General features: G+C 42.9%; 1 protein-coding gene across 1 annotated transcript in view; it reads left to right on the plus strand.

The window, feature by feature from the left end:
- Positions 1 to 15,031, plus strand: part of Baiap2l1 (BAR/IMD domain containing adaptor protein 2 like 1) — a 101,781-nt gene that overhangs the window by 77,278 nt on the left and 9,472 nt on the right. The window contains exons 4-11 of the mRNA XM_057764403.1: positions 3,202 to 3,263; positions 3,363 to 3,434; positions 5,488 to 5,625; positions 6,668 to 6,820; positions 9,322 to 9,489; positions 10,317 to 10,464; positions 12,610 to 12,817; positions 13,303 to 13,380. Of these exons, the coding sequence (XP_057620386.1) occupies positions 3,202 to 3,263; positions 3,363 to 3,434; positions 5,488 to 5,625; positions 6,668 to 6,820; positions 9,322 to 9,489; positions 10,317 to 10,464; positions 12,610 to 12,817; positions 13,303 to 13,380 (1,027 nt within the window). The remainder of the gene's footprint in view (positions 1 to 3,201; positions 3,264 to 3,362; positions 3,435 to 5,487; positions 5,626 to 6,667; positions 6,821 to 9,321; positions 9,490 to 10,316; positions 10,465 to 12,609; positions 12,818 to 13,302; positions 13,381 to 15,031) is intronic.

Raw genomic sequence — 15,031 nt, forward strand, 5'->3', positions numbered from 1 at the left:
ACTGGCCACATGAATATCCTTGCATAACTTTGTTTAAAATATTGGCTACATTTCTTCATAGTTCCTAAAACCTAGGACAATGCTGCTATTTGCCATTATTGCTATAAGCATTATCTAAGTTGAGCTTGTGAATTTGAAATGTGTACATATTTTACCTAAATTCCTTTGAGCCAGCGCTGTGGCTCAGTGGTACAGCACTTGCCCAGCATGGGTGAGTACCCCAGTTCCATCTCCAGTGCTGCAAAAATGTTTAATTTTAATAATAAATTCTTTATTATTGCATCGTTAAGAATCTAATTTATTCAGACTGAGTCACATGGCTGTAATGATACGAATTTCTTCCTGAAATATTGGCTCCGAACCTGAAAAGAAGAAGGAACGGATTGGTGCAGCATGCAGCCACAGCTTCCTGTCAGGGCATGTGCTCTGTTCTGCTCTGTTTGAATCTTGGTTGTGCTTTCTCAGCTCCTCCCTCAATGTTCTCTGAGTCTTTTCCCTTCTCAAATATAATTCATGAAAAGGTAGGTTAGAGGATGAAGAGTGAAGCACCACAGAAACAGAACATTTTCAAACCTGAAGTAATACTTGTTCAATTGGAGAGTAAACATCTGTGGATTGAACCTAAAGGTAGTTTCGTGTTCTGTTTCAAGGTATGCTTTGGCAGCTTGCACAATCATAGCTAAGGTGTGTTTCAGTCAATTCTTAAAACCAAGGACTCCAGTGTTACCCTGGAAGACCAACTTTGGAATGCCACAAACCATGAGGGATAAGAATAACAAGGTCAGGAGTTCCGTCCTACCACCGTGAATGGCCCATTTCATTGAACTTGTCTGCAGTGGCAGAAACCAAACAGGAGTTTGGGCAGGGGGAACCCATGTGTGTTGGGCTGGGTTAGCAAGGCAGAGCACTGAGTTCAGAGCTGTGCTTAACACACAACATATTGCTCTGAGGTCCACATTTGAGTGGGACTGTAGAAACACAGTTCAAGAAGGGTCATATAAGAAAGAAATGTGACCTCTTTGCTTTCCAACAGAATTCTTCTGATGGTTTCAGCCAAAATATTTTTAGATTTTTTTTTTCCTTAAGATCCAGCTTGCCAAGAACTAAGTGCTTAGTTTTCAAATAATTGAACTGGATCTTATTTGTATTTTTTTTCTCTCCAACAAGGAATTGTTTGTAGTTCAAAATAGATATAAAAGTAACTGTGAATGTTTCAGTATCTGAAATGACATAGTGATGTGGTTATATTCTTGGCCAGCTTGCAGGCTTCTCTTGTTTGTTTCTTCATATTAACTTTTGGGAATTTTAGATGGCACCATCAGGGTGGGAAGCTAATGAACATGGTAGGTTAAAAAAAAAAACCTGAATACTGAGCATGATTCTGCCACAAGTCTCCTTTATCCAGCACATTGTCTGGCTGGAACTTTAGGTTCACAGAGCTTAGGGAATAGTGTGTCTCCCGGATCCTGATGGCTTGTGACCTCTCCAGGTTATATTTCTATAGGTGGTTCTCTGTGCCCACCATACCCAAGGTTTACACTGCACTTGTTCATAGAGGCCTTTGGCTTGTAGCTCATGAGTCTGTTTATCTGGAACACCATGGGGAGAGCAGGGAAGCTGCCTTCTTTGCTTTTAGAAAGATCCCAAGCACCATGTAAAGTTGACCCAGAAGAGAACATACTCCAGAGAAATAAGAGCACAAACGAGTCAGGGATGGAGTGAAGGAGGGAGACTCTCCTGAGACGCAGAGCCATCTGGATCTGTGTGGGGACCAAGGAGAGTCCTCCCACTTCTGATGAGTGCACTTGGGAAGTATGTCTGTGACTTCATTCTCCTTAGGGTAGGACAAGCATAGTTGTGGCCTAAAAAAGTAGTGTGAGTAAGGTTCATTCATGTTCTTCCCTCAAGGTGGCCCAGTGGATGGCACCAACGCACAGTAGTGACTCTTCATCATGGGCATGACACCTGGGTGAGAGGTCTTCCACCATGACGGGCTGGCTGGGGACAGGTGGATTAGGAGGCACAGTGAGCTCACTCTTACACATGGAACACCCAAGTCTGGGAGGAGACTGGATTTCTGAGATGGAAGATAAGGGAGGGGCTGGGCTGGCCTGGCAGATCTGAGAAGCAGCTGTCTGCAAATGCTCCTGAAAGTGGAGTTGAGTCACTTGTACAGTAGTGACAGCTGAGGCCATGAGGTCTCTTCCCTTATTCTATCAGGCCCTACTGTGTCATCCTTTCCCATCCACAGCTGTTCAGCTTGCCATAAAAATTCCTTTGGATCTTGCTACTGACCTGTAGAGCAATCCACCAGTGCATTCGGTAGTAGTTTCATAAAGCAGTGGCAGTCGTTCCAAATGAGTCCCTCTGTTTTCCTGCTTGTGTTCGTCAGACCGGTGTGGTGTGGTTTCTGAGACAGGTAGGTTGGCAGAGAGGTTCTTGACCACTCCTTTGCCCTGGAACATTTCACTGTTGCAGAGACTCTGTCCTCCCAGGAGATCCAAAGTGGAACACTGTGGCTGCTACAGTTTCCCCTCGTGCTGATATTTCCCAGAACAAATATAGGAACTAAAATGAGAAAAAGAAGATGCTTTTTCTCTGTAATGAGCAGATAATCAGATTACTCTGAGGATTAGAAAAAATAAACCCTCCGTTACTATAATTAGTTATTGTGTTGACTGAGTTAATCTTTTGTAAGAGAATTCGAAGTTAAATCACAGGGCTGGAGAGACAGCTCCATGGGTAAGAGCGAATACCAGCGCTGCCCTTTTAGAGAACATGAGTTGGAATCTTAGCCCCAGCTATCAGGTCTCATGACCACCTTGTAACTCCAGATCTGACACCCTTGCCTGGCATCCATGGGCACACACATGTGGCACACATTTACGTAATAATATAAACAAAATCAAAAATCTGTTTTAAAAAGTTAAATCTTTATAGGATTTGGCTGAGGGAGTGAGTAAAATAGACCAGTGTGAAACCAAGAACAGAGTAGGTGCTCTTAACCCAGGTAGGAAGTTAGTTCACAGGGTTCCTCTGAACCGACCTTGGGGAGACATCACACCCTATACTTGTCTTGGAGTTTACTGTTTGGATCCTCTAAGGGCAACCTTGTATCTTTGCTTCCACTATTTTGTTTCTATTTATTTATTTGCAAAACCATACCATGGATTCCCCTTATGTGTCTGGTTTTGTTCACAGGCCATGTCCTCATAGAGATTTCCAGCACCCACAAGAAACTCAATGAGACTCTTGATGAAAATGTACGTGGACAGTTGTTATATTTTAAAATGTATTTTTAAAAATTTTGCTTAAAACTCAAATATGATGTGAATTTTTTTAATTTTCATTTTTGTCAACAGTTCAAAAAATTCCATAAGGAGATTATCCATGAGCTGGAGAAGAAGACAGAGCTTGACGTAAAGTATATGAATGTGAGTGCAGTTTTCATCCACCCTGGCCTACACCTGAGCACTCAGCCTAGGAGAACTTTCACACACACACACACACACAGTTTTGTCTGCTGCTGACACCAACTGGAATATATAAAACTAGCATTCCCTTTGGGTTAAGTGGGCTCACTTTTGCCATTGCTTGGTATGTGTGTTACAAAAATAGAGAGGTGCTGGGTGTGGCGGCACACGCCCATATTCCCAACACATAAGGATAATGATGTTGAAGTTAGCCTGAGCTGCACTGTGAGACCCTAGCTTAAAACAACAACAACAAAAACACAGAAACAGGCTAGAGTGATAGCTCAGCAGTAAAGAGCTCTGACCACTCTTCCAAAGGACCCAGGTTCAATTCCCAGCACCCACAGGGCAGCTCACAACCATCTGCAGCTCCACTTCTAGGGGATTTAATGCTCTCTTTTGGTCTTACACACATGGTGCACAGATATGCATACAGGCAAAATATAAAATAAATAAATAAACCACAGAATCAGCAACAACAAAAACACAGGAAAAACTAAAGAAGGAACTCACTCCTGTGAGGGACAAGGAGTTTTCAGAGACCATGCTGGTGCCTTCACTAAGCAGCACCTGGATATCATTGTGCTTAGGAGAACACCTGTGCTTTGTGACTTCTTGCCTGTCACATAACCATCCATCCAAGGCAGTTTGCAGGCCTCCCTTCACCAGCCCTTTGACTCCCAGGACTAAGGTTTATAACATCTTCTCTTTCTGCTTAGGACACTTACTTTCTTTTGTCATCAAACCCCCATCCCCTTTATGTTTTAGTATCGTCTCCCCATGTTACCCTTCAAAATCGTCCTCTCCAGAAATCTTTACAAGATTTGTAGCTATGTACGCACAGGCCATGGGGTTACACACACTTGCTAAGGTGGACTTCAAGTTGTGCCTTTACATTCTATTAAAAAAAAAAAAAAAGACGTGTGTGTGTGTGTGTGTGTGTAAGTACAACTTTAACTCCAACTCCAAACTGTGTGCATATGTTAGTACAGTGTAAATGCACATATACACAGGTTGCAGTTGGAGTTAAAGTTGTAGGCCAACCGACATGGATGCTGGGAACCAAATTCTGGTCCTCTGCAAGAGCAGAAAATGTTCTTAAGCACTGAGTCAACTCTCCAGCCACCTTTTTCCTCCCCCTCACTGCCCTTCACAAGGACTTGTGGAGCCCAGAATAGTCATATTGGTAGCTGATGATGACCTCAAACTCGTTATCCACCTCTCAAGTGCAGAGGTTATAGGCGTGGACCAGCATGCCCAGCTCATTTTCTAATTTGTATTCCTAACAAAACCCTTATCTAGATATTATTATGATCATCTTACAGATTTGATGAGAAGCATGGGTTTTATAGAAACGTAAGTATTGAGCTCACACAGGTAATAAGGAAAGAAGCTATAACTGTAACCTAGTCTCTTAAACACTGTGCTTATACAGCACCCCAAACACTCTTGAGCACTTGCACATGTTCATTGTAGGTCTTGAATTGTAAATCATATAACAGCTGTGTGTGTGTGTGTGTGTGTGTGTGAGAGAGAGAGAGAGAGAGAGAGAGAGAGAGAGAGAGAGAGAGAGAGAGAGAGAGAGAGAGTACATGTGTGTGTGATGCTGGTGATGGAACCCAGGGCTTAAAATACACTAAGTAAGCACTCTGCCACTGAGTTAAATCCCCAGATCTTTAGTATTGTTTGTGTATTCATCAAAGCACTGACTACCCAGTGTCTAAAAAACTTTGAAAAAAGAGGGAATTAAGAAGACAAGACATTTTTATCTTTAGAGAGAGCTGCTTATAAACAGAAACATTAGAACTAACAACACCTAAGAACACACGTGGAATGCGGATCCTCGAGAGTGGATGTGAGAATGGTGTGGACTGGCATTCTTAAGCCCCAGCCAGAATGAAGCCATATGAGTGCGAGGATGTCAAAGCCAGTTAGCTACACACGGTGAAGTGTGAGCAGAAGTGACTCACGGCAGCTTGCATGGTGCCACAGTAAAACAACATTTGACTTACAGGCTACTCTGAAAAGATATCAAGCAGAACACAAGAATAAATTAGATTCTTTGGAGAAATCTCAGGCGGAGTTGAAGAAGATCAGAAGAAAAAGTCAAGGAGGACGAAATGCACAGAAATATGGAAACAAAGAAACTGAGGTGAGCTTTCCCTTTGTCAGTCCTTGTGTGCACAGTGTAAGGGGGGCTTACTTCAGTCAACTGTACCATATCATTCCCTCTGTGCTACTGCTAAGGTGAAATATAAGCATTCCACGCTGAGCATGGTGGCACATGCCAGTAATCCCAGCCCTCTAAAGGCTGAGTTTGGAGGGGACTTAAGTTCTTGTCTAGTCTGTGCTACATGATGAGACCCTGTGTTGAAGAAAAGAAAAACAAAGCATATCTTTTTTTTTTTTTTTGGTTTTTTCGAGACAGGGTTTCTCTGTGGTTTTGGAGCCTGTCCTGGAACTAGCTCTTGTAGACCAGGCTGGTCTCGAACTCACAGAGATCCGCCTGCCTCTGCCTCCCGAGTGCTGGGATTAAAGGCGTGCGCCACCACCGCCCGGCAAAACAAAGCATATCTAATCTGACTTAGTATTGCAGGGTTTTCCAGAATAAACATAATAGCAGATAGAACTTATTGGCATCTCCCCTTAACTCAGGGAAAAGAAGGGGACCTTTGTGATTAACATGACTATCCCTCCTGTTTGTTTGAGATAGGGTCTCACTGTGTAGCCTGGCGGGCCTAGAACTCACAGAAATCTGCTTGTTTCTGCCTCTCAAGTACCAGTATTAAAGGTGTGTACCACCATGTGTGACCTGACTGTCCTCATTTTACCATGAGAAAATGAGGCTTAGGTTAAATCCTATGGTTGGTACCTGGAACTGTGATCAAAACTGAAACTTTCTAGTTTCAAATTATCTTTCAGTAGAAGAGAGTCATTCCTAGAGTAGTTATATGATGCTAGCTACTCAGTGGGGAATGTAAAACCTTCATTAACCTTTCTCTACACATGAGTAGGTATCTTAGTAACGATGAGTATCTGCTCAGGCCAGGTTACAAGTATTTTGTCCCGTGTTTATCTGCATTTAGTGTTTACTCCATAATCAAAGTAAACTGGGTATAAAGATGGCAAGTGATGTATCATGCTGTGCAGCAATCTGATGCCTTCTGTCATGCTTCTATTGTTTACTTTCATAGTATGTGGAGACTGTTACTTCTCGCCAGAGTGAAATTCAGAAGTTCATTGCAGATGGCTGCAAAGAAGCCCTGCTTGAGGAAAAAAGGCGCTTCTGCTTTCTGGTGGACAAGCACTGTAGCTTTGCTAATCACATACACTACTATCACCGGCAGGTGAGTGTGCAACAGACTGCACTAAGTGTGGCAGTAACTTTATCTTATACTCAAAAGCCCTCAAGATTCCTCTCCTTACAGATAAGCACAGTAGAGAGCAATGGACCTTTACAGAAATACAGGTGGAGTGAGTAATCAAATAAATACTTATCATTAATTTCATAATTTATCCATATTTAAAATCCCTTGTAGAAAAAAATGACACATTTGGGGGCCCCAGGTGTAACTCGGTTGGTAGAGTGCTTGCCTAGCATGCACTGGGTTTGATTCCTAGCACACTGCGTAAGCTGGGTATAGTGATAGACACCTGTAATCCCCAGGAAGTGTAGCCAGAAGGATCAGAAGTTCAAGGTCATCCTCAGCTACAGGGTGAGTGAGTTGAGGCCAGCCTGGGCTATGACTCCAAAACAAAACAATAAAAAGACACATTTTTTAAAAAGTCAACTTTTGGTAGGCTATGCATCTCAAATGTCACTGTCTTGACTGGGTCCAATCTCTGGGTGGTTCTAGATGATCGTAGTTTTTTTTTTCCTTTAATTCTCTTGGGGCTATGTAAGCATCCCTAGCTAGCATGATTGAAGTCAAACATTCACTGTTGTTCATAAGCAAGTGATTTAAGAAAGAGTTCCAGAATATGAGAAGTTCTGCTGTAGTAAAAGGAACACGGGCCGCTTCCTGCTGCCCGGCTAGCTTAACCCTGAAACTGTATTCATTTAAACACTGCCTGGCCCATTATTTCTAGCCCCTTATTGGCTAACTCTTACATATTTGTTTAACCCATCTCCATTAATGTATTAGTATCGCCACTTAACTGTGGCTTACCGGCATGAGTCTAACCAACGTCCGTCTGGGAGAGGAGAGCCATGGCGTCTGTCTGACTCTGCTCTTCTTCCCAGCATCCTGTTCTGTCTACTCTGCCTACCTGATTTTCTGCCCTATCAAAAGGCCAAGGCAGTTTCTTTATTGACCAATGAAAGTAACACAGACAGATGACCCTCCTACCTCATGCCCTGAGTGTGCATGTGTCACATTCTGTAAAAGTTTTGTAACTTGAAGGATATGCAACTTCCTAGTCCAAATACTTGAGATCTAAAATGGCTATAATGAAAAAGTGCTGTCTCCGGTGCTCATTTTTGTGTCTGCCCTAGTGTCGATGCATCTATAGATGCTCACGGTGCATTTACATGAGTGAGAGCAATGCCAAGTAGGTTTAGAAGCATGCATACTTCCATGATGAAGGATTCCTGCTATGGCAGAATGACAAGGTCACAGCTGCAGAGGGATAGAAGCAACTTTGAGTTTCCCTCCTATGGCAATGCCCCACTATGTCTGGTAACCTGGGATGTTTTCAGAAAGCTCTAGTTACTGACAAGGTCTTTCTTAGTCTTAACCGTGGATCCCAGTAGTATTTTGTAGAATAGCATAGACCAATCCTGCTTCTTTTTGTACCAGAAGCTCCTTCAGCTATTTGAAAACTGCTTTGTGATTCCCCCTTGTTGCAGATAGTCCTAGTCCTTCCCTTAGCCAGTGCTAGCAAGTGGTCTTCATTATGCCACTCCCCAGCTTGTCAGGGTCAGAAGTGGTTGGTGTGAGTTTAAAAAGAGAACAATGTTGTTGCCATGCAAATAGCTTCAGGGATGGAACTCTGCTTCTTTCTCCAACCAGAATGCTGCCTTGGAGAGGGAGTTCACTGAAAGGTTTTGAGAACCTCTGAGAGTCCTGTTGCAGGAGCAGAGCCTGGTTTATGGGAGCAGGAATGGCTCCTCAGCTTCAGCCTCCAGAGCTGCAGTGTCTTAGCTCTGCCCATTTATTTATCTGTCTTTGTGCTGCCACCCAGCTACTGTACAGAGCCTGTTAGACAGTGACAAGAGCATCCCTAGGCACGTACACATCCCTGCCCGCTCCCTCCCATCCCCACCACTGAACCTACAGACTCTTCCCCACAGGTGGACTTCCTGGAACAGAGTCTGATTCATTTGCCTGACACTTTCACTCCTATGCCTCTTATCACAATAGAGGTGTTGATTTTAGAAGGATTGGTGGGGAGACCGTGATTGTCCTTTCCAGGGCTATCTGGAAAATGAAAGATTCTCATATTGGTTGCTCAGCTCCTCCCGTTAGCTTTTGAATGGTTTTATTGTTTTAGTTTTGAGATGTACATAAGCACACACACATCTCATGCATACTAAGCATGTATTCTGCCTCTGAGCTACTCCCAGCCCCAACAGGATTCTTAATCATTTATGGTCCTGTGTTAACTGGATGTTCTGTATTCATGCTGAGAAAGCAGGTAAGTTCTCATTAGATCCTGAGCCTGCCTCCTCAGCCGTCAAGACACAGTAGGTGTTCATAGTTGCTTAAACTGCCTGCTGAATTAAACTCCAAGCCTCCACTCTGGATACAAGTCTTAATACATCAGTAGAGATGCTGTTTGAGACAGCTTTTATCAGCAATTCAAACAATGCACCTTTGTCTTTAATTTGTTTCTTCTGGATTTATAGTCTGCAGAATTACTTAATTCCAAGCTGCCTCGGTGGCAGGAAACCTGTTGTGATGCCACAAAAGTACCAGAGAAAATCATGAACATGATAGAAGAGATCAAGACGCCCATCTCCACCCCAGTGTCGGGGACACCACAGCCTTCACCCATGATCGAGAGAAGCAAGATGGTAGGAATCAGTCCCCTTTTGTGTGTTTATTAGTAGGAGTCATATTGATCTAGGGGACCGGGACTGATTATGGTGGTAGACACCATGAGCCCTCCTTTCCTATTCCTAGACCCCATTTCCTCACCTTCCCCTTCTTCCTTTACAACTAGAATTGACTGCAAATGTTTTATACTGTTTAGCACTGTTATATTTTAGAAATGTTATTGCTGCTGTATTTCAACGTTATAAATTTATTACCAATGAAGGCATTATAGATGTCTCAGAGAATAGACTAAAAAACTCTGGTACCACTCAGCACCTGGAAGAATGCAGCAGGAGGATCAAAAGTGTGAAGCCAGCCTAGACTACATAGTGAGACCTTTATCCAAATGAAGAAGAAAAGAAATGATATGTCTGAGAATTGCTTCAAAATAATGCAGACTTTGCTTGGGAACCTGGATCAGGGCATACATCATACTCAATTGTTATTGAAGCTATGTGTTTAACAAATTAATATAATACATTCAAAATTCTTTCAAAATATTGTTTTGAATGTAAACGCCTGTAGCCAAGGGAGCCTATCTAGATGTGGTGGCTCACAATTGTAATTCCAGCACTTTGGAGGCAGAGACAGGCAGCTCTCCATGAGTTTGAGGACAGCCTGGTGAACACACAGAGTTCCAGATTAGCCAGGACTACATAGTAAGACTCTAAAATAATTTTTTTTAATTAATGATACTTTTCAAATAATTCACAACTAAGAGTGGGGGTTTCTGCCATATGATAAAAAGCAATCCTAGAATTTTGTATTGGCCTAATAATAGACTAATAAAGATTTGTTTCTACAGATTGGGAAAGATTATGACACTCTTTCTAAACACTCACCAAAGATGCCCCCTGCTCCTCCGATCAAAGCCTATACCAGCCCTTTGATTGATATGTTCAATAACCCTGCAACAGCTGCACAGAGTTCAGAAAAGATAAGCAACTCAGCAGGTAAGAGATTTACTTGATTTCTTTTATGGAAACTTATTCAATTCTTCTAATTAATTTTTAAATATTTGTTTTTTATTTATGTGTATGTGTGGGATAGGAGTGTGTGCCACATGTGTGCTAATGCTCTTGGAGGCCAGGAAAGGGTGTTAGATACCCTGAAGATGGAGTTGCAGGTGATTGTGAGCCACTGAGTACAGATGCTAGAACTAAATCCAGGTCCTCTGCCAAAGCAGGAAGTACTTTTAACCTCTAAACTATCTCTCTAGCTCCCTTTTTACATTTTAAAAATAATTTGTCAAATTTTTTGATAATTGTACTGTGAAGGAAAGGCAGACACACAGGTATAATGGATACATACAGCCGTGGCTTTGAATAACCTACACCTCAAAGAAATAAGCTGGAGCTGAGAATGGACCTCCACGGTAGGACATTTGTCTAGCGTGTGTGAAGGGGAGACCATGAGACATTTGATAAGTGATGTGTTTTTATCACACTAATTCTATCTACTGATAGATGTCTACAGAGTAAATATACTGTTGAGAAGTTTTAGGTTTTTATTTTAATGAGAACTTTCATTTTACTTTATACGCTCTTCTCATCACACAGAACCTAGGCAATATTTTTCTTATTTTTTATTTTTTTACATATAGGTGTTTTGCCATGGGTGTCGGGTGCCCTGGAACTGTAATTACAGACAGTTCTGAGCTGCCATGTGGGTGCTGAGAATTGAACCCAGGTACCTCTGGATGTGCTCTTAACCACTAAGCCATTTCTCGTGCCCCAAGAAGTTTTTTTTTAAAGATCTTTTTTTTTTAAATCATGTGTGTCTATGTGGGGATATATGCACATGAGCACAGTGCTTATGGAGGACAGAAGAGGGGAACTGGAGTAAGAGGCAGTTTGAGCTGCTTGCCGTGGGTGCAAGGGACTTAATTCAGATTCTCCGCAAGTGCAGTATTTGTTCTTAACCAGCGAGTCATCTCTCCAGTCTACAAAGTGTTGTATTTAAAAATAAGCAGGATAGACGATAACAATTTAGTTTCACACAATGTTGCATATCTGATAACTCCCTCAGTACAAATCTGATGGCAGTCAGGCTGCGCCTGGAGAGAACCCACAGATTGTAGTCTTCAGTTGTGGGGGGGATGAGAGATTTAAGATAAAAGATTTCTATAAAGACAACCAGGATTGCTCAGCAAGGGAAAATAATAACTTGTAGTTATTTGCTTTTGAAGAAAGTTAAAGTATATAATTCATTCAAATAACTGGTTCTTTTTGGTAAAAGCCAAATGAAAATCCCTGGCAGATTTAGTGCTGAGATAATTAGAGACATGTTAAGAAATAGCAAAATTTGTGTTGTAATTGTTACAAAGATGCAATAATAAAGCAGGTATTCAAAATCCCCATGCCAGTTTCCCATTTTCTGGGGTGGTACATACCAACCAGCCTATGTTTAAGTTTAGAGACAGTAGTGGCATAGTTCCCAAGTATAGGTGCTTATAGACTCAGCTGCCCCCAGTGGCTATAGCTGCCATTTGCCAGTTGTGAGCTGGACCAGTCTTGGAACTCTTTTGGGCTCAATTCCCTTGTCTGTCAATATCAGCAGTCACAGAGCCTTCCTCTGGAGGCTGGCTAGTGGGGTATAGCATTGAGATTCTTGACATATTCTCAACCAAGGGAACTCAGCAGCTCACATGTACGCGCTCAGGTGAGAAGCCAGAACACCAGCATTTCCAACTTACTCCTTTTTCTTGTAGCACAAGAGAAAGGCAGTGGGTCTAAGCTGTTGCCTCAACTGCCCCTGTGTTCCAAACTGAAAGAGCATGAAGTGCGGGCATTCACCAGTGAAAAAGTGGGCCTGGCTGCCATGGTGTAGGTGCAGCTGCATGCTGTGCTGGGCTTCTCTTCTTACAAGTGTTCTGGGCTGCAGGGCTCCTCTGACCTCTACAAAGGCCTCCAGGCTTGGGGCCTACCTGTTTCCTCCTCGTGGGCAATGTGAAAGGCCTGGAAATAGGCCAGAATTTATGTTTCCATAAAAGGATTGTGTGGGCACGATACAGAAACAAATGGTTTCCTGGGGTTACTCTTCGAACTTGCCTGCTGACATTCTCTGAATTATCATCATTCCCATGCTCACTTCAACAGACACTTCAGAAGATCCCAGTTTACAAAGATCGGTTTCTGTTGCAACTGGACTGAACATGATGAAGAAGCAAAAAGTGAAGACCATCTTCCCTCACACTGCTGGCAATAATAAGACTTTACTTAGCTTTTCCCAGGGGGACGTCATCACACTGCTCATCCCTGATGAGAAGGACGGCTGGCTCTATGGAGAGCATGACACCACCAAAGCGTAAGTTAGCACAAACCTATCTGCACCAGGTTCAAATGGCCCTCACCTCAGAGAACCACTGTTGTTCCTGTAAACTGCAAATTGTCTGTGGGTGTAGGAACCCTTTATTCTTCTTTATAGTTTGGGCAGCTGCTGTTATTACATCACAACCTAGTTTGTGCATGTATAGGTGAACTTGATGCAAGAATAGATTATCAAATCATATTATGTCACTGCTGACAAAAGGCATATTTTTATATTTATTTGTGTGCACATGCATGTGTGCTATACAGTGTAGAGGTAGGAGGACAACTTCCAGGAATTTGTTCTCGTCCTCCAGTGTGTGTGTGTGTGTGTGTGTGAGACACCCATAAAAGCTTCCATTTCATTCAGCCCATTTGTGAGTGGCTAGCCTACCCGAGCAGTCATCAGGATGTCCCTAAATATGAGTACTACCTATGTGCCTGCCTCAAGTATTACAGATGGGTCTTTTTCTTTACCTTTAGGAGGGGCTGGTTCCCATCATCATATACAAAGTTGCTGGAAGAAAATGTGAAGGAAGTGGTGTCTGTGCCTACACCAAGGTAGGGGACTATGGCCCAGCTCTCCGAGAATCTGAAACTTAGAGTTACAACCTAGATGTGCAGCCACGCTGGGATTAACCTTCAACACTTAATAGGAGCCAACTGCTTCTCCTCTGGTCCATGAGCTTCCCTGGCTGTCTGCTATGACAAGGCCCAGCCACCAGCTCCTCAGCCCTCCCTGTCCCCACCAGATGCATCGCTACATCCACAGCGCCCGTCTGCTGTCCCTTATCAGCCCTGACACTGTACAATGGATGCTCTCCTACCCTGAGTTCTTGACCTGCGCTGTCTCTCCTCCGTGGGTCCTTTCTCCAGTCACCACATAGGCACTCGTGCTTCTCGGAATCCATCCTCAGTCCTCCTGTGTTCCCTGGGCTATTTCATCTACTTCTTTTTTCCACATTTCATTTATTAATTTTTGTGGGAGAAGCAGGTGCTATATACAGCACATGTGTAGAAGTCAGAAGACAACCTGCAGGAGTCAGTTCTTTCCTTCCAGGATGTGGGCTGTAGGGCTCAGACTCAGGTTATCCAGCTTGGAACTATCCTCACTGATCAACTCACTAGCCATGTTTCATTTACCTTTATACTTGCAACTACACCAGTGGACCTCCCTTATCACCTCCATGCTGATAAACCCCAATTTTTCAGTCTAGGTTGTGACAATTAAAAATAGGCTTCTTGGAGCTGGAGAGACGGCTCAGTGTTTAAGAATGCATTCTACTGTTGTAGAGGACCCAAGTTTAGTTCTCAGTCAGGTGGCTCACAACTGATAAACATACATTTAAAATCTTTAAAAAAAAAAAAAAAGCCATCTTTTAGAGACAATCCCAAGTGCAGTGAATTTTCTCAACCCTGTGAGATAGGGCTCCACTTTAAAACTAAGGAAACCAAGGCACAAGAAAGTTTTAAGAACTGGCTCAAAGCCAGGCAGTGACGGCACATGCTTCCCTTTAATCCCAGATCTCTGGGAGTTCGAGGCCAGCCTGGTCTGCAAGAGCTAGTTCCAGGACAGGCTCCAAAGCTTCGGAGAAACCCTGTCTTGAAAATCAATCAAAAAAAAAAAAAAAAAAGAACTGGTTCAGGGACACACAGCTAAGAGTACAGGACCAAAACTGAAACTCAGTCATAACTCATCCATACTGAATGTGGCTATTTCTAGCTGGCTGCCCATGGACCCTCAGAAATAACATGTCCACGCTAAACTTTACCATAACTCCCTCGTGTATACTACTCTCCAGCCTCTGGACCCTCAGATGCCATGCTCAGCATCCTTCAGGCCCTTTCCGCATAAACCATCTCCATATGTTCCCCTCTAGCAGAGTCTAAAAATGCCATTGTACCAAGAAGGAAAAACTATCCTTTTAGGAAGTAGGTAAGAGTTGTCTTTTGAGACAGGGTCTCAATACCTAGCAAATGTATGTAAGCATGCACACTTAATGCATATAAACCACTACGTTTGTATATAGTGCAGTGCTGTAATTCCCTCTTCACTTTTTTCCATGTGAATGGATGTTTTGATTTCATGTATGTCTGTGCATCATATGTGTGCACAGTGCCTCCAGAGGCTAGAAGAAGTTCCAGATCCCTGGAACTGGAGTTACAGATAGTTGTGATCCACCATGAGGATGCTGGGAATCAAACTGGAGTC

This window comes from Chionomys nivalis, chromosome 3 (assembly GCF_950005125.1).
Source record: "Chionomys nivalis chromosome 3, mChiNiv1.1, whole genome shotgun sequence".
NCBI lineage: Eukaryota > Metazoa > Chordata > Mammalia > Rodentia > Cricetidae > Chionomys > Chionomys nivalis.